Source organism: Ascochyta rabiei, chromosome 12, assembly GCF_004011695.2.
Source record: "Ascochyta rabiei chromosome 12, complete sequence".
Classification (NCBI taxonomy): domain Eukaryota; kingdom Fungi; phylum Ascomycota; class Dothideomycetes; order Pleosporales; family Didymellaceae; genus Ascochyta; species Ascochyta rabiei.
This window is the reverse complement of record NC_082416.1, coordinates 1,527,342-1,549,479: the sequence shown is the minus strand read 5'-3', so window position 1 is coordinate 1,549,479 and position 22,138 is coordinate 1,527,342. Positions and strand designations below refer to the sequence as shown.

Sequence of the window (22,138 nt, the reverse complement as noted above, 5' to 3'; positions counted from 1 at the left end):
AACACCATGAACACACACATATTTCATCGTCTTAGACCAAAGATACACACCCACGTAGCAAGCTTTCTACAATGCTGATTGTCATCCAGCGAAGTTGTTGGCCTGGCTGATTGTATCATCACAATGTCTTTCATCCGCGAAAATGAAGGATCCTGGATGTTGCGACTACTAAAATTAGGCAATGTCTCGGGCTTCGATGTTTAATTCAGTTCGTAATTGCTTGTTAGAAGTACGTAGCCAGTTTTTTAGTCAATGTCTAGAACTATCAGCGTACGAGAAGTCTTTCTTTAAGAGGAATAAGGATCAGGAAACTTCTCAAAGCACATTCGCATGCCACGTACTGTGCTATCTCTCCCAAGATGTATATCAAATCGCAAACAGCTATTCTACGCGTCTCGCCCTTGGCATACTTTTGTCATCAGCATTCTGAATAACTTCCATCAGGAACCGTACATGAGTCGTACATGCATTAGTTAAGATACTGCAGAAGAGTCATTCCCAATTTAATACATCACTGCAGTCCAAGGCGGAGTTTTTTCTGCTTCAAAGCTCCTTTCAAATTGTTCCGGATCTCATCGCTGCACTCGATCGCTTGCAGCATACCTCTGCGGCCTTCTTTTGCTTCTTCCTCTGCCTCCTGTCTGAAAGAGTCTGATTAGGTCCCTGCGAGACGCAAAAACTCCCCGATTTCTGCACGCGCCTGCGCTACGGGTGTTGCAAGACCTTGCCTACGAGCCATACCGCCACAGCGGAGCACGTGATGTGTTACAATGAGGTCGTCCAAGACAGGAGCGACTGACCCCAAGTCACTCCAGTCGCAAACCCGCTACCTTCGACGTCTCGCCCGCTTCTAAAAGGGGGGCGGCACCCACAGCAAGACCTCGACAAGATACGAGGAAGAGCACCATACAGAGTTTCTTTCCTGTAAAGGTGGTCTCACCTGCTCAAACGATTTCGCCTCTGATTGCCTTGCGCCATTGTCCTTTTCAAGCATTGCTTTTATGAGCAAGTCGACCTCGCAAATGTAGCTTCTCAAAATGAAGACTTTCAAGCTTGAGGAATTCTACAGGGACGTGCCGGCCTACGCGATTTTGTCTCATCGCTGGAAGAAAGATGAGGAAGTGTCATTTGGTGGGTTGGAAGAGCCACATCCACACTCTGATCTACAAGAAGATCAAGGATTGCTGCGCAAGGGCACGTGAAAGACGCTTGTTGTACGTCTGGGTTGATACCTGCTGCATCGACAAGAGCAGCGCTGAGCTAAGCGAGTCTATTAACAGCATGTACATCTACTACAGCCAAGCGAAAAGATGATACCTACGTCTATCTTTAAGACGTCACTTCACTAGAGGATTTCGACCAGAGCTTATGGTTCACGCAAGGCAGGACACTGCAGGAACTACTTGCGCCTACTAAGTTGCAACTCTTTAAAGATGTATGGAAACCGCTTAGCTCCAGAAAAAGTCTTGCGTCAAGAATTAAGAAGATTACTGAAATATACACAGAAGCGTTGCAAGACCTTAACCTTGCTAAATACTGTGTTGCAGAAAGGGTTGCATATGCAGCGAAAAGGCAAACAACAAGGGAAGAGGACCGCGCTTATTGCCTTCTGGGGTTGCTCTAAGTTAGCATACTTATCCTTTACGGAGAAGGGACCAGAGCATTTTACAGGCTCTAGGAAGAGATGTTGAAAACAGGTATATATGCAGACATGTTTAACATGCTCGCGTCTGATCTATCAAGTTTTTCAGGTCTTCTAGCCAGCATTGAAAACATAGTCAGAGGCAACACAGCCCGTGTCTCTATGAATCAAGGCTGGAGCTTAACGAATGCCAGGATTGACATAGTAGCGACGATGTGCGTAAGCTTAAAGTCATTTACGTGCTTGGATTACACAATCCTTAGACATTCATCTTCAACACTAGTTTCATCTTCGTAAAGATGCATACCTCACGACCGAGAGTTTCCACTGTTACGCGCGTCTCCGTTGACGGTATTACTGAGATGTCCAACACAAGTGGATCAACGAATCACCCAAGCGTTGACTATCGGCACAAAAAAGCGAGGTTACTTCGACCACCCCTCCAAGAGATCCATACGCCGGCTGATGAATTTCGCAAGTTCGCCGTGAGCTTTGATGCAGAAGCTCACATTGCATGCGCGGCTTACCAACGCTCTCGCAACAAGCCATGGGCGAAGCTTCGATCGTGGCAGAGATGCGCAACGAAGACGGCAGATCGATCGAAGTCTCGGTTCCACTCGACACAAAAGCTGCTCCAGGCGTGCTTGGCTATCAACTTCTCACACTCGCCGATGACGTACAAATCCTGGTTTGCCTATGTGCAACTTATGACTTCCTACCTCTGTGTATCGCGCTTCCGTTCTGCAAACCGCTTCTGGACAAGGGATGGAGGGTTCGAGGACGCGCGAGGCATACGAGGGGATCTCTAAAGGTCAGCGATCTGAGGTTGGTTTCTTTGACACAAAGACACACATGCTCTGCTTCTGCTCCGTCTCCTCCACCGAAATCTCCACAGACACAGGTTTGTTCCCGTCATCCAAACCCACGGCTTTTGCTGCGGTTGTTTTCGTACCAGCGTTAAGTTTAGCATCGCCATGTTCATCCGGTACTGGGTACCTACTGCCGGCCGCTTGGCCTCTGACTCGATCCACTGCATATCGCGCGACGTGCGCGATGCACTACTGGATGCTGAGCTCGAAATCAATTCAAGACGGCGATTCGGCACTTGCGCATGAGTCGGGGAGGGGCTTTTCTAAAACGATGTATGCTTTGTGTCTAGATTCGAGACAGCTTTGACCCGCCTGTTTGATGAACTATCCATAGTCTTAAGCTCGAAGTCTTCAAGTGGTCAACACCTCACGACTATCATTAAAGAAAATCAATATGAATACTATTGATATCTATAGATTGACATGTTCCGTTTATCTTAAATGCTGTACAATGCTTAGCATTGTCTATAGAAGTTGTCAATAGACTAACTATAACACCATCTATCTTCCATCTTGAGAAACAAAGAATCCTAAATGGTACAAACGCTGTTGTCCGGCAACATCTCAAGGCTTAAGTTTCAACGCGTGTTACAAATCCGCTTGGTAGAGACACCTAGGCAAATTTTGCAGTCAGCACGAACGTCACTATAGCCACACACTTTGGCATTGTCATTTCCAACCCTGATACCAGTAACGACAGAACCGTGTCATGCCTAGCGGGGCTAGAGCCGTATAGAACCTGACAGAGCTTCCAATCCACCTCCATACCAGCTGCCTCCCTCCTCTAGGCACATTTCCCGTGAAGACAGAGACCAGGAAGAATGCTGGACGCAAGCTCGATAGGGCCGTCGGCGTCTTTACCGTATCCACAAGCCTTTCCCATCGACTTACAGTGCCGGTCAAAAGTAGGTCTAGTGGCCAGCAACGCGCTTCGTTGGTTTAAACAAGTACTTATAGGGTTCTATATTGCAAGCAATAGTGCGTACTGTACTTTAGGGGATTTAGAAGGATTAGCTTATATATGCATGTTTAACTACAGTATCTCTAGCTTAAATACCTCCTACTACATTAGGGCTTAGGGGTGCAGGAACTACAGATGGCGCTAGGAGAGTAAAGAGAGTAAGTACCTTAATTGTTTCAGTTATAATTAGAGGAATCTTTCAGGTGTGTTAGATAGGAAAACGCAAAGTGAATGCACATTTACAGTAGCAAAAAAGGCCCAGGGTATATCCTGCTCTCTCTAACAAAACACCTCTCGTCATCATCCCAAGGCTTCCGGCCCGTCGTTTTTCCTCGAAAGAGGCTGTGCATCTTTCTGACTTTGGGGTCGAATCGAAAGAGTTTCGGTCCGCTCCTACTTGATGTCTCTTTCGGTTTCCGTTGCTGGTATGGGCGAGTCGGCTTACGGAGCACGAAGAGCCTTGTTTGTACAAGTCAACGCTGCGTGTTTTGGCCTTGCATTTTCGCGACTCACGGGGTGTAAGCACCATTTCTGTACTACACCAAGCTGATACACTCTAGCTGATTCCTATGGAAGAAGTCTTTACAGCTGTATAAATGCAACAGATGGTATGTAGAGGTCTGGAGTAATACATGTAATGCAAATTAGGCTGTCTGAAATTTACCTAGAAGCTTGAAGTTGCAATTACAGCAGGTAATAGTAGTGGTAGTAGTAGTAGTAGTAGTAGTAGTAGTAGTAGTAGTAGTAGTAGTAGTAGTAGTAGTAGTAGTAGTAGTAGTAGTAGTAGTAGTAGTAGTAGTAGTAGTAGTAGTAGTAGTAGTAGTAGTAGTAGTAGTAGTAGTAGTAGTAGTAGTAGTAGTAGTAGCAGTAGTAGTAGTAGTAGTAGTAGTAGCAGTAGTAGTAGTAGTAGTAGTAGTAGTAGTAGTAGTAGTAGTAGTAGTAGTAGTAGTAGTAGTAGTAGTAGTAGTAGTAGTAGTAGTAGTAGTGGTAGTAGTAGTAGTAGTAGTAGTAGTAGTAGTAGTGGTAGTAGTGGTTGGTAGTTAGAGATACTGTCCCGAAACCGTAGCTCTGGGATGAAGTTGAGCTGCCCCTTTAGGCGGAGATGAGGGTACGTGTATTTCTGTGCTGATTGACTCGTGGCTTTGACATGTCACGTTGCAGATCAAGGCTCATCTAGTTATGCATCCTCTTGATTCTGCTCTCTATTTGCACTTGAATTTGTTACATCTACATCACATCAACACCAGCTCAGCCTTCACCTCCTTGGCCTCGTTTCCCTCCACCTCATCTACACTCCTTCCCCTCGAATCACCCCTTGAGCCACCAAACCACCAAACCATCAAACCACCACGCACCTATTTTCAACCAAGCAAAAAAAGAATAGAAATTAGAGATGGAAACGCCGTGGCCTTGCCGCTGAATCGCAATCGCTGAGTAAGCTTTCAAGTGAGGGAAATGACTAAACGAGAAGAGGCCCTATGTACACTACGCTGGGGCGCACTGGAAGAGAGAAGACGAACAAAGGGTAGACAAAGCCAGTGTTCGTCGGTCCGAGCAGAAGAGAAGAAGAAGGCTGTGTGGGCCATGGTGGTCGTCGATGGTACTTGATGGTAGTGAGCTGTGATCGGGGCCAGGGAAGCTCAGCCAGTGAGCTGGAGGTGGTTGGGGATTGTCGTCAAAGGCATATGTGCTGGGCACAATCATCGAAGTGGGGACTAGGCCTTGGTCACCAGGCTCATCTGCGGCCTCAGCTGATCCAGGAGGCCGTCTCTTGTGGTGACGACTCCCTTGGGGATTCTGCTGACACGGTTGGCACCGCTGCGGATGGCGTATTGTGCGTTGTTGGAGATGCCCGAGCGGTTGGAGCGAATCGAGCCGGCGTCGGAGGCGCGGGAGGAGCCGGGCTCACGGAACTTGGGCGGCGGGGCAAAGTCAAGCGCTGTGAAGGTGCCGGACTTGCGAAGAAGATGGGGGCTGGGCATGACGGCCAGGTCGTCGTAGGAGCTGGCAAGCGGCGTGTGCGGGCGGACAGCAGGGCTGAAGGGCCTGGGGGCACCGAGCGGGCTGTCTGGACGCATGCCGTTTTGCCTGTCGCGGTAGGAGATGGGCGGGGCGAAGTCGGCGGCATCGAAGACCATGGAGTTCTCCGTGAGCTTTCCGGGCGTGGGCAGGGAGGAGAGAGCAGACGGCGGTGGCAGGGGCTTCCTGGGCGCAGGAGCAGGCAGGCGTCCGCTCATCGACGACATGTTGCGAGGAGGGTGCTGCGGCGACGCCAGGGAGCCGTTGGACATGTGCGGGGCGCGGCTGCCGCCCGTGTTGCTGCGGAAGCGCGGGGGAGCGCGCGGCGGCGGTGTCATGGCGCGGCGGGTAATGGGCTCGGCAAAGGGGGCGTTGGGCTGGGCGACGACGAAGCCGCGGGCTTGCGGGTCGAAGACGGCGCCGTCGAGGTACTCGGAGCTGTAGTCCTCGTGGTAGTCGGTGTACTGGTGTCCGCCGACGGGCTCGGGCTTGGAGTCGTCAAAGTACTCCTTGTAGAAAGAGCGGATGCGGTTGGCGCGGTCCTCGGGGTTCTCCTCGGGGTCGTCGTGCATGGGGGGCATGGGACGCAGGCTCATGGACAGGCGGTTGGTGCTCTGGCCAACGTTGTCGACATTCAGGCCGGCAGGGGCGGGCTGGGGGCGGAGAGGGGTAGGCGCGACGGGGGTGGGGAGCTCGTGGATGGTGGGCTGTGTGTGGCGGGGCGAGGGCGGGGTGATCTGGAAGGCGTCGCCGTAGCTGGAGGTGCTGAGGATGCTGTTGGAGGGGCCGTGGGAGACGAGGGCCTGCTGGGACTGGATGCGAGGGGAGAAGGCAGCCGCCTTCTCGACGGGCGACTTGTTGACCGACTTGTTGACCGACTTGCTCTTGCCGTCGGCGTCCGGGATCATGATCCTGGGCACGTCGGTGGTGGGCTTGAAGGCGGCGTACTGCAGCTTGATCTCGGAGCCGGCGGGCGACGGTGCAGGCAGCTGGGGCTGGTCGGCGGTGCGCGGGTTCAGTGGGCTGAGGGGCGGGGCGGCTGGGTCGGGGAAGCGCATGGGCGAGCGGGTGCCGTCGGGGGAGAGGGACTCGGAGCGGATGGGGTGCGAGGTGGACATGCGCTGGGCGTTCTGCAGCAGGCCGAGGCCGTCGCCGTTTCTCCCCTTTGTGCCTGCGCTCGAGGAGGTGTACAGGGAGGCGTTGTCCTTTCCGTAGGCGTGGCTGGGGCTGCGGATGCTCGCGCTGTCCGTCATGAAGGTCACGGGACGGTAGGGGTCGTGCGGGTCGTGGGTGGAGCGCGAGAGCGAGTGGAACGACTCACGCGAGCCGTGCAGGCCGACGGGCAGGATGTACGGGCTGCCGTGCTCGAGCGAGATGCCGCGGTCGTGGGTGCCCTTCATCTCCTTGTCGACGTCGGTGACGCTCATCTCGGGCCCCTTGCGCACGCCCACGCGGCCGCCGGGCGCGCGCTCGTGCTCGAGGCCAAAGTCCATGGAGCGGTACTTGTCCTTGTCCTCCTCGGCCAGCTTCCTCTGGTTGCGGCGGTGCAGGAAGAACAGGACGATGAAGATGCCGACGACGGGGACGCTGTGGATGCGGTTAGCGCAGACGGGGCAGCCGGCTCAGACAACCTACACAGTCGCCAGGACGATGACGAGGATGGGCACCTGCGTGGGCTTGGTGCAGCCCGGGTCGCTGTCGTTGGTGCATGTCGAGGTGGCGCGGGCCATGAGGACGCGTGTGGCCTGGTCCATGAGGGTGCGGCTGGCATAGTCGGTGTCGGTGTTGGTGTTGGTGTTGGTGTTGACAATGTGGGCGTCGTGGGCGGCGTGGGCGGCGTGGGCGGCGTGGGCGGCATGGGCGGCGCTCCCCGCAAATTGGTGCATCTGGCGGTGCTGCATGGTTTCACAATGCTTCTCCTCGTCGGCCAGTCCGGGGCTGCTGGCAATATATGCGAGGCCGACGCGAGCCTAGGGGTGTTGCGGATAGTCGTCGAGTGCGCTAGTTGTACGAGATTGCAGGTGGTCGAGTGTGGACAGCGTGAGGTCGTGAAGTGGTCGTCCCAGGCCAGGTGAGTGTATGTATGGATTGATGTATGTATGGATCGATGGGTGTATAGATTAATGTATGTATGTTGTGTGTATGTGTGTGTATGTGTATGTGTATGTGTATGTGTATGTGTATGTGTGTATGTGTGTGTATGTATGTGTGTAGGTGTGTAGGTGGATGCGGATGTGCAGTGCAGTGAGTCGGTGTCTCGCGTCTCCAGGCCCAAAAAAGAATGACTGGGGTAAGATACGGACTGCGAGCTGGTGGTCGCTGGAGGAGGAGGAGAACGAGCGGCGCCCACAAAGTGAGGTGGAGGATGAGGAGAGGCCGGGCGGCAGCAGTAGATGAGGCGGCGCGCTGTGCACGAGGAGCTGCAGTCCGGTCGCTCTGGATGATAGGCGCCTCCTATTGGCGCAAGTGGGCCGTTGCACGGGTCAAGCGCGGGCGTAGTGTACACAGTCCCTAGCGATGTGGTAGTGAACCGCAGCGTAGCGTCAGCCACTGTGTTTGGTCCGCTCGCTGCATTCTTGGAATACATAGCTGTTGCATCATGTCCATGTGCGCACAATCGCCTTGTTCTGGTCCACCACTGCCTCACGGCTTTACGGCTTCACGGCGTCACGGCTTCACGGCTTCACGGCTTCACGGCTTCACGGCTTCACGGCTTCACGGCTTCACGACTTCACGACTCCGCGCCTCCACGCCTCCACGCCTCCACGACTTCCCAGCCGGACAATACCTCCTCATAGGCTCATGTCCTCTACACCGCCTGTGCGTCACTTCCTCCCGAGCCGAACCTCCTGAATCACCGCCTGGCTGCTATCGTTGTTTGGAATCAGCCCAGATGCCGTGCGCTTAGGGCGCGCTAACGCAGGAACCATCCTAGCGCAGCCCAGCGCAGACTAGCGCAGCCCGGTGGGGCCCCCTTCGAAACGGCACTCGGCTCTGATTGGCCGCGCCCTCGCCAGCACTGGATGAGCCGCAGGGGTGGCTGTCCAGCGGTGTCGACCACTCAACAGCGCCCTGAAGCGTCCTGCTTGGCCTTTCTCTGCCCCTGAGGCGCGTGTGGCCGCTGGCGACGGGCGACGGGCGACAACCACGGACACCCGCGCGCTCCAGCTGCCGTTGCCCTTCCCTCCGACTGAAGTTGCGCCGAGCAGATTCTCCGAGCAGATTCTTCACGTTGCCCGGCGACGCTGTCCTCCTGGGCGCCCCCCGTTGGGTTAAGTGCATTTCTCCCCTATTCCAGCAAAGTGGGCGGCCCTCAGTCCAGATCCCCCGACCTGCGTGGCTTCATTTCCCATGCCCACACGGCCACAGCCTCACGCCCAGTCATGCACTTCCACCGCGGGCCGGCCGTCTGCATCCAGTAGCCCCGAGCCTGCTGCGGTCTGCACATGCCACAGCGGGACCTTGGGTTCTTTTAGATTGGCTTCCCACACGCTTGTGCTTGTGCTGCAGTCGGTGCTGCGCTTCTCCTTCCTGAACATGACGCGATAACCGAGGGCAAGCAGACGGCGATACGACTTCTCCACGCCGCTCGGTGGCACGCCCCCGTCCTTGTCGATTCGTCATCGGCCGCTGTTGGGGGCACGGCAGGCTAGCCTTGCCCAAGGCCCTGCGCGCCGCCAGCACCAACGCTGGCAACACACCAAGGAAGAGCCAATCTCGTTGAGCGCCCGCCGATCGACAAGGGCTCCCCCTTCATCAAACCCGCAAATTGCCGCCTTTCTTATGCCATTGTGCACAAGACGCTTCTTCATCCATGCCATGCAGCTCCCGAGAGATCAAGCTTTGTGTTCGAGTATTCGGTTGTGACACCAGCAGCAACTCGTCGAAAACTCCCCCGTGCTCGTGCCTCTCTTCAGCCATGCATGTACCACACCGAACTCAGCTCGTGTGTCACCTGACAAGAAGCCAAACGCACCTCCCCTATCGAGAACCAGCTGTGTCTGGCAGTACAAGCAAAGCTCCGACACCCAGAGCTTCCCATGTCGCGCATGTGTATATTCGGTCTGATGTCTTGGCGCCCAAGTCTGTTGTGATGGAGTCATGGTGTTGTGCTCACCGAACGCGGAAGCCGCAGTGACGCACGTGGTTAGCCGCGCTCTCCAGACAAATCACTCCAACACAGACGTGCACCACACAATACCACACAACACGATACGACACGATACGACACGATATAACACAACACGATACAACACAACACAACATAACACAAAACAACACAACATAATACAACACTCCACTCCACTCCACTCCACTCCACTCTACTCTAATTCACGCCCACTAATCCACAAACCTCCACCACAACACACCGCACGTGTCTCGTTCACTTTGCCTCACCATCGACCCCCCGCAGTCAAGCAAAGCAGGGTCCACTCCACCTACACCTGCCGACGACTGGCTCCTCACCAGCGCGCAACCACCCCCAAAATGCCAGACGAACCCCCCCGCACCGCAGCGCCCTCGCGCCCCACCGGCAGCCACACGATCGAAGCCACGCGCACCCCCGCCTCGTCCGGCCTCCTGCGCCTGCGCGCCGCGCCCGACGAGCGCAGACACATCCAGTGGGCCGCCGACGTCGTGGACAACGAGGGCATGGGGAAGAAGAGCAGCAAAGGTACCTTCCCACCTCCGCTTCCCACCCTGCGACCCTGCTGACGACTCCAGTGTGCTGCATCTACCACGCCCCCCGCGAAGCCGGCGAGTCGAGCGATGAGTCGTCTGACAGCTCCGAGTCGTCTGACGATGGTGATTCAGATGGTGAGGTCGATAACAGCACCGCCCGTCCTAGTCGGAAGAAGCTACCGCCTGCCCACGACCACGGAGAGGGATGTGGGCATGAGCATCATCATGATCATGATCGTCCGGTGGGGGAGGGGAGCCATAAGAAGGGGAGGAAGCCGAAGCGTGCGCCGAGTCCGAATGCGTATGAGAAGATTCCCAAGACGAAGAAGTGAGGGGCTTGTTGGGGTGATTGTTTGCTTGCTTGCTTGCTAGCGGGCTGGCTGGCTGGCTGGCCATGACATGGCCTGGCATGGTCAAGGCAAATACAGAATACATGGACTTGGTGCTAGACCTTAGACTCATCAAGACATTGATTTGGAAATAACCTCAGCCTCTACCCTCTTCCCGGTGTGGACGTCGTAAGCACTCACTGCCTGAGACCTATTCCCTATCCCTTGCTAAAACCTCGCCTCCACCTTCTTCTCCGTATCCTGCAGCGCCCACGCACTCCTCGCCTTGCGACTGCGCACCGAATCCACCTGCGCGCTCGTAAATCCCTTGGCCTGCGTCGCAGGGTTGTACCCAAGCCCCGTCTGCTCTGCGACCTGCTCGTCCGTGTGGTCTTGGGCCGCCTTGCCATCACCGCGCTTGTACACGGTGCACACCACGGCGCCGCCAAGGCCGAGGTTGTGCTGCAGCGCCACGCGCGTGTCGGGGACGCTGCGGTTGTTGGCCCAGCCGCGCAGATGCCAGACCAGCTCTGCGCACTGCGCGAGTCCCGTTGCGCCGAGCGGGTGACCCTTTGAGATGAGCCCGCCCGAGGGGTTGATGACGACGCGCCCACCGTACGTGATGCCGCCCGCGCGAACCAGCTCGTGCGCTTTGCCGCGCCCGGCCAGCCCCAGCGCTTCGATGCTCACCATTTCGTTCGCGGAGAAGCAGTCGTGCAGCTCGCACACGCTGACCTCGGACGCGCTGGTGCCGGCTTCGGCGAGCGCTTCGCGGGCCGCGAGCTCGCTCATCCCGTACCCGATTAGCTCGATGGCCGAGCGGTTGAAGAGCTGCGGCGTGTCGGTTGCGAGGCGCTGGCCGGCGATCAGAATCGCCTGGTCTTTGAGCTCTGGGCGCGCGTCGAGGAACGCCTGTGAGCAGAGCACCGTCGCGGCGGCGCCGTCCGAGGTCGGGCAGCATTGCAGCTTGGTCAGCGGCGAGTGGATCATGGGTGAGTTTACGACTTGGTCCAGCGTGTATTCGTCTTGGAACTGCGAGTACGGGTTGTTCTTGGAGTGTGCGTGGTTGATGCGCGCGATTTCTGCAAAGTCGGCCAGCTCGGAGCCGTATCTGGGCGTTGTTGGTGTTCTGCCGTGCTTGCGGTGTTGATGGATGAGTACTCACTTCTCCATGTGCTCGCGTCCTGCGTTGCCAAACAGCTGGGCAGCACCAGGCGCCTTGGTCACACCCCTGGTCTCCTTCATGATCAAGTTGGTCGTCGCAGTAGGATTCGAGCGGTCCTGAAAGAAACTCTGCAGCGAGCCAGGAAACATCTTCTCAAACCCAACCACCAACACGCAGTCTGCAGCGCCGTGAGCAATCATGTTCCTGCCCATGTACAGGCCGGTGGATCCCGTGGAGCAGTTGTTGTTGACGTTGTACACGGGAATGCCAGTCATGCCGAACTGATAGAAGACGCGCTGCCCGCACGTCGAGTCGCCGTAGCAGTAGCACGCCACGCCCTGATCGACATCGTCGTAGTTGATGTGCGCGTCCAGCATCGCCTTGACACCGGCTTCGAAGCCGAGCTCGGGGTAGTCGACCTTGCCGCGGGGCTTGATGAACTGCACACTATCAGCCACTGTCCACCGCGCGCTCTGTTCGCTTCTACCTTGGTCATGCCCACGCCGAGCACGTAGACGGGTTGCTTCTGGCCGACCATGGTAGCGGTGAGAGAGAGCTGGAAAGAACGCAGTGAGTGTATTGCAAAGGAGCAACAAAGACGTGGTAAATACCAGCGAGAGCAGCGTCAGCACTCCAAAGCGACGACGTCTGGCGTCTTAAAGCCGAGACGCGACGTCTTCCCCAGCATCTGGAAATCGCGGGGGTGGAGATGCCGAGGTACGGCAACACGAAGCCGAAGCCTGAACAGGACACTAAGACTAGTCTTGAGGCTCGGAGAGAGTAATCAATCCACACCAGCTCGGCTGCAGATCAGTCAATCCATACCAGTTCGGCTGCAGATTGTCAATCCACGCCAGCTCAACTGCAGCCTTGCCGACCACCTCGCGCTGACAGCCGAAGCTCCAGTCAGGTGCCGCAAACCGGCGTGATTGGCTGCCACTCGGTTGCACGTGAACGGCCCGTCTACACAGGACTACTGGAGCACATAGCCTACCTGCTTAGCGTCTGCACACGATCTCCTCCCTTCACTCTGGAACAGTGGTGGTGGAGCTTATCTGCAGCAGGGTGGAGGGGATGTCGACAAGAATCATGGTAGATTGCTGTCATGGCAAGGCAGTCACACTAGCTGGTGCACAAGATCGCTCAGAGCTTGGGTATACAATGAAACTCAGATCCCAGCAAATAGCCGCCCATGGTATCTCCCGTAACGCCGTAACGCAATGCATACATGACCACAAATCAAACACGTTCAACTGATGAGTCGCTGTTGGAGCTGCTGCTCGAGCTCCCTCCTGACAAAGCCTGCGAGAGTCTTCGCTCTGGTGTGATGCCGAGACATCCTGGAATCGGCGCAAGCCCTTCTGGCCAGCTGCGTCGCTCTCTATGCTCAACAGAAGGCAGCTCATCCTTTTCGCGGTTGCCAAAGCTCAACCTGTTCTTCAACCTGCTCCAGGTCCTGGGTTTGATCTGGCCCATGGACTCTCTTCGCTTTTTCTCAGCCTCGGACTCACGCCTCGTTTGCTCGTCTCGGCGAGGATCTGACATTTGTCTTGTGATGGGCAGGGCGCTGAGCCAGATCGGGTAGAGTGCGCCGGCAGCGTACACAGCGGTGATGACGCAGAAGGCATACCGTGCGTTGTGAATCTTCAGGGCAGCAAACATCATCGGAGGAAAGACTGCGCCGCCGCCAATCGCTGCTGTCAAGACCACTGAAGCATCTTTGGTGTGCTTGCCCATCCCACGGATACCCTGGGCGAAAATCTGCGGAAACAAAGGGCCTTCAAAAAACATGACTATGACAAGCATGGCGGCGCCGGAGGAGCCTGTAGTGTTCATGGCTGCCGCACAGAACGCGATGGCGCCAAGGTAGAAGAACAGAAGGCTGAAACGTGGCTTCACCCAGATTTCGATGAAAGCCGCCAGGAATCGCGAGACGGCAAACGCTGCATGGCCGATGGCTTGGTGGGAAACAGGGTCGACCGAAGGCTTGACCAGTGCAAGATACTCGGCGTACGACGTTGACGTCGACTCCTGACCCCCAACATAGCAGAACTGAGAAAAAGCAGCGAATCCGAGGCTTATCCAAACGACTCTGACAGGCCACGGGCCAATCTTAATGGTGGTGTCTCTTGGGACAAGCAGTCGCCTGCTAGCGTTCTCAAGTTCCTCGTTGGTGGCTTCGGGAAGTGGCACGTAGAAGTAAATCACAGCCAGGGCGATGCTGAAAAACGAGATGCCCAAGTACGTCCACTGCACGTCAATCAAGCTAGAGGCACTGGCGGCGAAGAGGACCTTTTTGGCAAGAAGCGGCGAAACGATGGTGCCGACGGCTTGCACACCTTGCGAGAGGTTCAAACGTACCTCGGCGTACTCGGGTGGGCCGCAGAGAGCAATGAAAGGATTCGCAGCAAGCTCCAGAGTCGATAGACCGGCGCCGACGATGAAGTTCGACACCAAGAATGCCGGAAGACTGGTCAGGACAGCCGATGGCCAGAAGACGAGAGTTCCACAGGCGTACACAACAAGCCCAACCATGTAGCAGACCTTGAAGCCCCAGACTTGAAAGACGATCCGTCCAAATGTCAGTGGACCCAAAAGATAGCCAACATAGTAGGCGCTGTGTTGACCGACCGTTTGCCAATCGCTCATCTTGGCAACCTCCTGGAACCGGGAGTTAAGTACGTCCAACAAGCCGTAGGCGAAACCCCAGACGAAGAAGAGGATGGTGACCATCAACACGGGATATATCGATTCGCGATTGCTCCGCAGAGTGATGTTCTTCTTCTGTCCAGTGTTGACAAAGTCGAAGAATGTCATCGAACCACGCCTCGTGCTGCGCGTCGTCGGCGTCATGGTGACGGCAGTAGAGCTCCTGTTCATTTGTGGGAAGTTGTCTATACCGGGTGTCGTAAGGAAGTCCATCATGCCGAGCGGCTCATCGTTACCTCGCAAGGCTGGTTGCGCAATCGGGGGCTTGCTCAAGGGGGAGTCGGGCGGAGTTTCTTGGTCGGATCGGCGGCGCGAACTCGCAACAATGTCTGGATGGATTTTCGCTTCATCGCTTGCGTGTGTGCCATAGTTGCCACGCGATGTGGTGTGGTCGAGGATCCAGCTGGGAAGGAACCGCCGAACCAGCGGCTTCATCGCAGGAACGCAGCCACACATGATACCCAGGTTGATCTCTACCGTGCTCCACATGAAAGAGAGCGAGGCAAACCACGAGAAGTCGCTCGAGTTCCTCTGGTTCGTACCACTCTCGGCGCGGTCGGCTTGCGCGGCGACAAGAGCCGCTCTCTGAGCGTCCTGGAGGTAGGCAATGCGGATGACGTCAACGACAGCCACAAAAACACCAAATCCAAAGGTGATGACGAGGATCATCTTCTGCTTCGTCGGTAGCCGCATGCTTGTGAGGATGGGCATAGGAAGAAAGAGGATAGCTAGGTCGGTAATGATGTTGAGCGGCGCAGAGGAGAGATAGATGGTGACAATGTTGGTGCAGTGCGCCGTAGCAGGAATTGGGGACATCCAAGCTGCGCTGACGGGTCGGCACTGAACTATGTTGAGGATAGTCAGAGCCAATCCACCGACGTTGACGACGACAAGAGTCGAGATGGTGGCCCATCGAAATATCTTCTGCGTCTTCGAGAGAGAAAGATAGAAGATTAGGATTGAGGTCTTGGCTGCCATCAGGGCTGGATTGTAGAGCACGGAAAAAGCATAGGCAGACTGCTGCATCGGTTCTAGCCATGGATCAGGGATGTGGTCTTGGTGTCGTCCGAGTCCTTTGGTGGTGCCGAAGATGATGGAGAAGGAGGCGCCAAATGCCAACAGCCATGCCGCGATCATGGTGTAGTCGTCCCACCCCGGCTTCTTCACCACGAAGAAGCGTGACATGAGTCGGAGAATGACGAAGACTGAACAGAGCACGAGCGTGGCAGCCGAGGTCGCCCTTACGGCGGGTCCTCGTGACGGATAGTCATCTCTGGAGACGGGTGAATCCATCTGTGCGCCGGCAATGTCGTGCCATGCACTGGATACAAGTCCTCGGGCAAGTGACGGCGACGAGGTGGTTTGTGCTATCTCGGTCGCGGTCGTCGTGGAATCGCAACCTCAAGGCACAGCATGTTCAGTCACCAGCCTGGTTGATGGTGGAGGGCGTTTGCAGGAACAAGACCGAAGGGCGTGGTGCGGATGTGCGGGATTTTCAGAAGTGTGTGCAGCGGGCAGGGACGTTGCGGTGAAAGGGTCTGACAACAGACAACCCCGGAAATACCGCACTGTTCAGCTGCAGGCTGGCGAGGGAAAGGTGGAGAGAAGGGCATGCTGCGGCAGCGCAGTTGGTAGTCGTACGGGCTGGTTTTGGGCCGGCGTGGGAGTCCAAGGTGGCCATTGGCAGAGCGACGGGTCGTGAACGATGTGGAGGTCGGACGCCATTCCGTCATGCATTGGCAGGCGTCCTGTCACGCCGGCCGGTCGCGGAGGCGACATGTCAGTCCATCACCTGGGCTGACTCCCTCCGCGCCTGTGTCCGAGTCGTTGCGCCTGTGTCCGAGACTGGAATACGCTATTTGGAGGGAGGCTGCAAAGTGTTGCAGATGGCGTCTGCGCAGTCGTGACGGTTGCCCGACGCAGCACACCCTCTCGCCGTCGTCATCATGTCAGAGATCGCTAGACAGACGCCCTGCCGCTGTCCTGCCGTCGCCTGCTGCTATTCAACGCGGCTAGACGCTGATGTGTTCGAACTTCGAAAACGCGAGCGCCCAACCACCCGGGCTGGGATTGCGGGCGTGCGAGCGATAGCGGCTCGTTGCTCGACGAACCTCGCTCGGTGCTGATCCGGCGACCGCCAGTGACCCGCGAGAGGGTGCCAGACAGTCACGTGCATCGTGTCTTCGAGCCTCACGTGCGCGAGGACGGGGCTGACTGCGCAGGAAGACTCGAGATGGACCAGTTCCGAGGCGCAGTGTGATGGTACCCGTCTTGCCTCAGCTGCTTGCGGTGAGAAGCAAAACACTCGATGGATGGATGGATTGCAATCAACGTCGGGGGGGACCAATACACTCCAACTCCGCCGACATGGACTGAACCGTCGTTTCCCGTTACGAGCTGGGACGGTAATCGACTTGAGTGATGCACGGCCACGTTCGCCCTGTACTGCACACGGCGTGTCGTCTGGTTGGCGGCATCCACCTACGGTGAACCGGCCGCGCGACAGAAGGTCCCCTCGTGGAGACACAAGCTGGAGTGCAATATAGTCGACCACAATCGCCGCTGGTCTGATCAGCCAGGGCAGCAAAGGCGTGTCTGCACAGGCAACCATTGATTGATGTGAATACAGTACATCTCGACCGTCTTCTGAAACACTCCCTAGATCATACGCGAATATCTAAAGACAGGGTGCAGCTGTCGAATGCGATCCAATTCAACAATGCGGTCAACACGCTGGCATCGCTCACCGGAGACGCATGTCCACATCTCTCCCCAGCTTCATTGGCGGTGGGATATCCAACAATCACCTTCGTCGTGTGCATGCAGCCGAGTCCTCCGGCACAAGTCCACGGCTCCTGTCGAACATGCACCCTCCCAATTCCTTGAGAGTCGAGTTTGCACGTGCATTTCCCGCGCATCACAAAGGGACAGCCACTCCAACTCCATCTGCCCCTTGCGCACATCATTCATCTCTCCCACCAATCACGGGGCTCTAGCGGCCGACGAATCTTCGCCTGCCGCTGCCTTCCATTTCACAACCTCACCTCCGCCGCCGCGACATGGAGCACGAGTGCGTGGCAATTCGTGCGGCAGCACGGCACACGCCCTGCATCTGCCGCCGTCGCGCTGCTCAGTCTGCGCAGCCACACACCTCGCCAGAGGCACAGAGCCATCTAGAAAGCACCGCAGCTGGGCTTCCATCGACGCCAATGCACCACTCGCCTAAATTTAGGGGGCGTCTCGGGTGCACCAAGCTACTTTGGAGTCTCGCACCACCGCACTTGACCGCAGATAGGCAAGCGGGGCGCTGGATTCGCGCTGGTGCAGCAGCGCTGGGTCAACGCCGCGGCGCGTGCCACGCTGCTGAATTGTTTACTTTGGCCTCGGGCGTCTTGGTGGCACCAGCACTGGGGAAGGGAAGGGATGGGGGGTGGTAAGAGTTATATGATGCCGAGCACGACCAGAGTACCCTCCTTTCTTTTTGCATTCCGATTGTTCGATTTCATCATCTCTCTGTTCACCAGACTCTGCATCATCTTCTCCATCTTCTCCTTCTTCTTTAATCAAGCACTCACCATTCGCTCCGAGTCTTGACCTTGCACATATCCCATCTACACATCCCATCTCCACCCACCCTCCCCCCCGTGCACCACCATGCGTTCCACAGCGCTCGTCGCCTGCCTCGTGGCCCTGAGCAGCACCGCCCTCGCCGCGTCCAGCGACTCGTGCCAGGCACAAAACATCGTCGACGCCTGCGTGGCCGGCTACCAAGACCGCATCCAGAAGTGCACCGACAACAACGCAAACGACTGGATCTGCTTGTGCGACGTCTACACCGACGTGCTGACGTGCTACAACAACTGCCCGGACAGCAACGAAAAGCCGCCGGTGCAGAACCAGGTCACGCAGTACTGCACTGCCGCCGAGCCGTGAGTGGTGTCCCTATCCGCCAGTGCCGTCTTTTCAAGACGACAACGCCGCTGGCCAGCAGTGCTGATACAAGTCCTTACAGGCTTCGCGTCGCGTCCTCGGCCTCCCTCGCCAGCGTGGCCAAGACGGCTACCCCGGCGCCCTCCACCTCGGCATCTGCCGCCGCCGCCACGGGCTCGGCCACAGGCTCCGCTACAGGCTCGGCCACAGCAACGGGCTCCGGCGCAGCAGCAACCGCGTCGGCGTTTGCTACAGGCGCGGCCTCGTCGCTGACCACGCCCGCTGGCGCCGCCATCGTCGCGCTGTTTGCTGCTGCGGGGCTGTTTTAGATGCACGCTCGACTGGATGTGCATGGTCATGGTCATGGTCATGGTCATGGAGTGAAGCCTGGATCTCTATACGTAATATCTAATCAAATCACCAAACCAGATTGTTTTTTCTTTTTGGAGTGAGGAGGGAAAGTGACTGACTGACTGACTGACTAACTAACTAAAGTATTAATTCCTTCCACAGAGCGCTCTACTAAAAAGCGCCACTTTCCTTTCCTAATTAGTTAACACTTAGATTCCAACGCCAACAACCTCTTCTTCTTATCTTGTTTCTTCTTGCATCTGCTTCTGCTGCTGCCTTAAAATGCTCTTATGCTGATGCTTATTATGCTAACTAACTAACTAACTAACTAACAAACTAAAGTATTAATTCCTTCTACAGAGCGCTCTACTAAAAAGCGCCACTTTCCTATCCTAATTAGTTAACACTTGGATTCTAACGCCAACAACCCCTTCCTCTTATCTTGTTTCTTCTTGCATCTGCTTCTGCTGCTGCCTTGAAATGCTCTTGTGCTGATGCTCATTGTGCTCATGTTCATTGTGCTAATGTTTATTGTGTTGAATTTCATTGTGCTGAATATACGGCTCCCTCGTTTTGTACACAGCGCGGCTCCCTCGGCGCATCGCCTACTCCTGTCCGAAACCAACCGTCTCCTCGACGGCAATCGTGAGCTTCTGGTTGAGTGCCTCGTTTGTCTTGTACGGCGGCAGGTCGAGACGGTTGAAACTGGGTGGGTCAGTAGCTGTACGCGAATAGACAAGAGCCTCACGTACCATGTGTGGGACTTGGGCAGCTGATTCGGCTCGCCGGCCTTTTCAATCGTAAACCTCCTCGGCCCGTCGCTACCCTGCAGATCCTTGAAGCCGTTGACGGGGATACGCGAGGTACCGGTGGCGAACTGCAGCAGACGCGACTTCTGCTCGGCGTCCCAGCTGCGGATGCACTTCCAGAAGTTCTGGATGACCTCGTCGTTCTCCGTGTACCCGCGGTAGTCGGTGTGCTTCTTCCAGTCCTCGACGTCAATGTCGGCGATGCCACCGATGAGCAGCTCGAGCTCGCGCTCATCGAAGACGTTGACCAGTTCTGGGGGAACCAGCTCGTTGAAGCCACTGAGGAAGGCGTTGAACTGCTCCTCGACTCGTTTCTGGATGCGCCACTCGGTGATGAGTCTGTGCATGTTGGTTAGCATGACGACAGCAAGGCAGGGTACAGACACTCACTCGACGTATTCGTGCTTGTTCTCGTTTGTGACTTCAATGTCGTCGCCGCCCGGCTTCAGCTCGATGCTGACCGTCTCACCAAACCTCTCGTCGTCGGTAGCAAAGGTGAGCTCGAGCGCGTCGGTGATGTCGTTGTTCAGCATCCACTCCAGGTTGCGGTGGAAGTCGGCGTCGACGCCCTCCATGTCCTGCAGCGCGACCTTCTTCCGGAGGATCATCTTGTAGAAGGCGCCGATGAAAAAGGCATCCAGGAAGCGGCGGTGGAAGATGGACAGGCCGACGACACGTCCGATGAACTTGAAGTAGTTCAGGTGCTCCGGGTTGATGCCCGAGTGCGGGTTGATCTGCAGGGTGTAGTTGTCGTGTGCAGAGTACTCGAAGAGGCAGTAGAAGGGGTTGAACATCTCGTGGGAGAGCAGGAAGAAGAATTCACGGGAGAGACCGCCGTAGTCGAGACCGTCTTCGCCGTCGAACTTGATCATCAGTCGCTTCTTCAGATCGGCAGCGGATTGGCGCATGATCTCGTGGTACGAGTCCTCGAAGATGTGTGTTCGCCTGACCTTGACGTGGCACTGTCCGCTCACGATGCGCAGCGCCGGTTGCGAGCGGAAGTAGATGAGCTTGCGACGGAAATCACGCTTGTACTGCGGCACGTTCTGGTCGAGCGAGGAGGGCAGCCGCGGGTCGTCCCAGGTGGTGGTCTTTGTGTTGTGGTCGACAAAGTAGACTCTGGCGGTGTTTGTGAGCCGCATCTCCCAGCCCGAGGGCAGCGGGCCGAGCTGGGAGACGGGCTGCTGCTGGATGGTGCTTCCGTTGGCGGCCTGGCCACCGTACATGCGGATGTACTGCTGTCGGCGCGGGTCGACCCAGGTGGTGGTGCGGGTGTTGTGGTCGACAAAGTAGGGCCGGCCTTCTGGCGTGTGTCGCTGCTCCCAGCCCGAAGGCAGCTCTCCTGTGCCGGCGGTGGTGGCGCCGGTGGCCATCATGCTCGCAGCGTTGGCGGCGGCGTTGGGTGGCGAGGGCTGTCGCTCGGCCAGGGTGGGCGAGTTGGCTCCGGTGCGGTCCTCGGGCAGCATGCGGTTCTGGTGTCGCACGCGCTCCTGCTGCGTCGATGCGGCGACAGCATTGCGGTTGTCCGTCTCGTTGAAGCCGGCGCCAGGCCGGATCCAGGTGGTCTGTCGCGTGTTGTGGTCGACGTAGTAGGTGCGGCCCAGGTGGTCTTCGCGGCGCTCCCAGCCGTTGGGCAGCCGGCCCTGCGAGTCCTCGAAGGCGCTGTAGCCCGGGTTCTGGGTGGCTCCTGCTGGCGGTGCGCCGTTGGCTGACGGGGGCGGCGCCGTGGCGGGCGGGCCTGTGGGGCCGGCCTGGCTGAGCCTCTGGGACGCAGACTGGGCCACGGACGTCGGTCGCTGGGCCGGGTACGTGTTGGGGTTGAGGCTCTGGGCCGACTGGTGCGGGGTCGAGGCGGCGGCGGTCGCGGCGCCGTTGAGCGAGGGGTGGGTCGAGGGCGAGGGGCGGGGCGCGGCGGCGGCGGGGTGGGTGCTGATGGGGGCGTGCAGGTTGGTGGAGAGGTTCAGGATGAGCTTGCCGTGGACGACCATGTTGTCGTTGGACTTCTTCAGGTCGCGGGTCAGCATTTCTGGAGCGGTCAGCAGGGCGCGTGTGCGGGAGGGAGGCGGTCGCGGGTACCATCGCCGCCGGCATCGAGGTCGATGACGGAGCCGACGCGGACGTTGATGACGCCGAGGAAGCCCTGGTCCTTCTTCTTGAACTTCTTCTGGTCAAAGATCTGGACGGCGAGGACGCTCTCCTCGTTGACGCGCCTGCAAGGGGGGATCAGCAGGGGGGTGGCAGCAGGGCGGGGCGACGTACATGTCGAAGCTCTCGTTCCAGTAGGGGTTCAGCGTCTTCTTGATGACGCTCGTGGTGCGCGTCTGCTCGCCGTTGATGGTGGCCACGGCGAAGGGGTCCGGGAAGCCTGCGGTGCGTGTGAGCGCCTGGCGCCTTGCTCCGTGCGCGCGGGCGAGGGCGAGGGCGAGGGCGAGGGCGAGAGCGAGAGCGAGAGCGAGAGATACGTACGGAAGACATCGCGCTTGTAGAGGCCGTCGGCGGCGATGACTGCAGCCTGTTAGCTTGCTCGACGCCCTTGGCTGCTGGGTCGCGGCGACGCTGGGGGGCCGGGGGCTGCGAGGGGCACGCACTGGTGATGCGCAGGTTGGGCTGGCCAGCTCCGTCCATGGTGAGGGCGATGCTGCGGCGCGGGCCGGCGGCGGGTGCTGCTCGT

General features: G+C 57.3%; 7 protein-coding genes across 7 annotated transcripts, besides 16 other annotated features; 2 read left to right on the top strand and 5 right to left on the bottom strand.

Annotated features, from left to right (window-relative positions):
• Positions 1-4,156: 4,156 nt before the first annotated feature.
• Positions 4,157-4,621, bottom strand: EKO05_0007581 (uncharacterized protein; the record flags this gene model as incomplete). Its single annotated transcript, XM_059637081.1, has 2 exons — positions 4,157-4,540; positions 4,607-4,621. The coding sequence occupies 2 exons, from the start codon at positions 4,619-4,621 to the stop codon at positions 4,157-4,159; spliced, it is 399 nt and encodes a 132-aa protein (XP_059493064.1).
• Positions 4,170-4,503: a tandem repeat.
• A 566-nt stretch (positions 4,622-5,187) lies between the features above and the next one.
• EKO05_0007580 (uncharacterized protein) lies at positions 5,188-7,392 on the bottom strand (the record flags this gene model as incomplete). Its single annotated transcript, XM_038943359.1, has 2 exons — positions 5,188-7,078; positions 7,127-7,392. 2 exons carry the CDS (start codon positions 7,390-7,392, stop codon positions 5,188-5,190), a joined length of 2,157 nt encoding a protein of 718 aa, XP_038793813.1.
• Positions 7,267-7,297: a tandem repeat.
• Positions 7,303-7,357: a tandem repeat.
• A 175-nt stretch (positions 7,393-7,567) lies between the features above and the next one.
• Positions 7,568-7,619: a tandem repeat.
• Positions 7,620-7,709: a tandem repeat.
• A 425-nt stretch (positions 7,710-8,134) lies between these two features.
• Positions 8,135-8,227: a tandem repeat.
• Positions 8,228-8,424: 197 nt separating this feature from the next.
• Positions 8,425-8,452: a tandem repeat.
• A 1,332-nt stretch (positions 8,453-9,784) lies between these two features.
• Positions 9,785-9,819: a tandem repeat.
• Positions 9,820-9,979: 160 nt separating this feature from the next.
• EKO05_0007579 (Type 1 phosphatases regulator ypi1) lies at positions 9,980-10,506 on the top strand (the record flags this gene model as incomplete). The annotated part of the gene is made up of 2 exons (XM_038943310.1): positions 9,980-10,166; positions 10,217-10,506. The coding sequence occupies 2 exons, from the start codon at positions 9,980-9,982 to the stop codon at positions 10,504-10,506; spliced, it is 477 nt and encodes a 158-aa protein (XP_038793814.1).
• Positions 10,507-10,509: 3 nt separating this feature from the next.
• Positions 10,510-10,567: a tandem repeat.
• Positions 10,568-10,731: 164 nt separating this feature from the next.
• EKO05_0007578 (Propanoyl-CoA C-acyltransferase) lies at positions 10,732-12,206 on the bottom strand (the record flags this gene model as incomplete). The annotated part of the gene is made up of 3 exons (XM_038943403.1): positions 10,732-11,614; positions 11,669-12,108; positions 12,156-12,206. 3 exons carry the CDS (start codon positions 12,204-12,206, stop codon positions 10,732-10,734), a joined length of 1,374 nt encoding a protein of 457 aa, XP_038793815.1.
• Positions 12,207-12,907: 701 nt separating this feature from the next.
• On the bottom strand, positions 12,908-15,670 carry EKO05_0007577 (uncharacterized protein; the record flags this gene model as incomplete). The annotated part of the gene is made up of 1 exon (XM_038947149.1): positions 12,908-15,670. One exon carries the CDS (start codon positions 15,668-15,670, stop codon positions 12,908-12,910), a length of 2,763 nt encoding a protein of 920 aa, XP_038793816.1.
• Positions 15,671-18,031: 2,361 nt separating this feature from the next.
• EKO05_0007576 (uncharacterized protein) lies at positions 18,032-18,636 on the top strand (the record flags this gene model as incomplete). The annotated part of the gene is made up of 2 exons (XM_038943211.1): positions 18,032-18,306; positions 18,390-18,636. The coding sequence occupies 2 exons, from the start codon at positions 18,032-18,034 to the stop codon at positions 18,634-18,636; spliced, it is 522 nt and encodes a 173-aa protein (XP_038793817.1).
• A 21-nt stretch (positions 18,637-18,657) lies between these two features.
• Positions 18,658-18,686: a tandem repeat.
• Positions 18,687-18,769: 83 nt separating this feature from the next.
• Positions 18,770-18,798: a tandem repeat.
• A 168-nt stretch (positions 18,799-18,966) lies between these two features.
• Positions 18,967-18,998: a tandem repeat.
• A 265-nt stretch (positions 18,999-19,263) lies between these two features.
• On the bottom strand, positions 19,264-22,092 carry EKO05_0007575 (HECT-type E3 ubiquitin transferase; the record flags this gene model as incomplete). Its single annotated transcript, XM_059637080.1, has 7 exons — positions 19,264-19,363; positions 19,411-19,806; positions 19,858-21,493; positions 21,544-21,677; positions 21,727-21,832; positions 21,934-21,972; positions 22,056-22,092. 7 exons carry the CDS (start codon positions 22,090-22,092, stop codon positions 19,264-19,266), a joined length of 2,448 nt encoding a protein of 815 aa, XP_059493063.1.
• Positions 21,305-21,317: a tandem repeat.
• Positions 21,318-21,388: a tandem repeat.
• Positions 21,389-21,408: a tandem repeat.
• Positions 21,875-21,923: a tandem repeat.
• Positions 22,093-22,138: the final 46 nt, after the last annotated feature.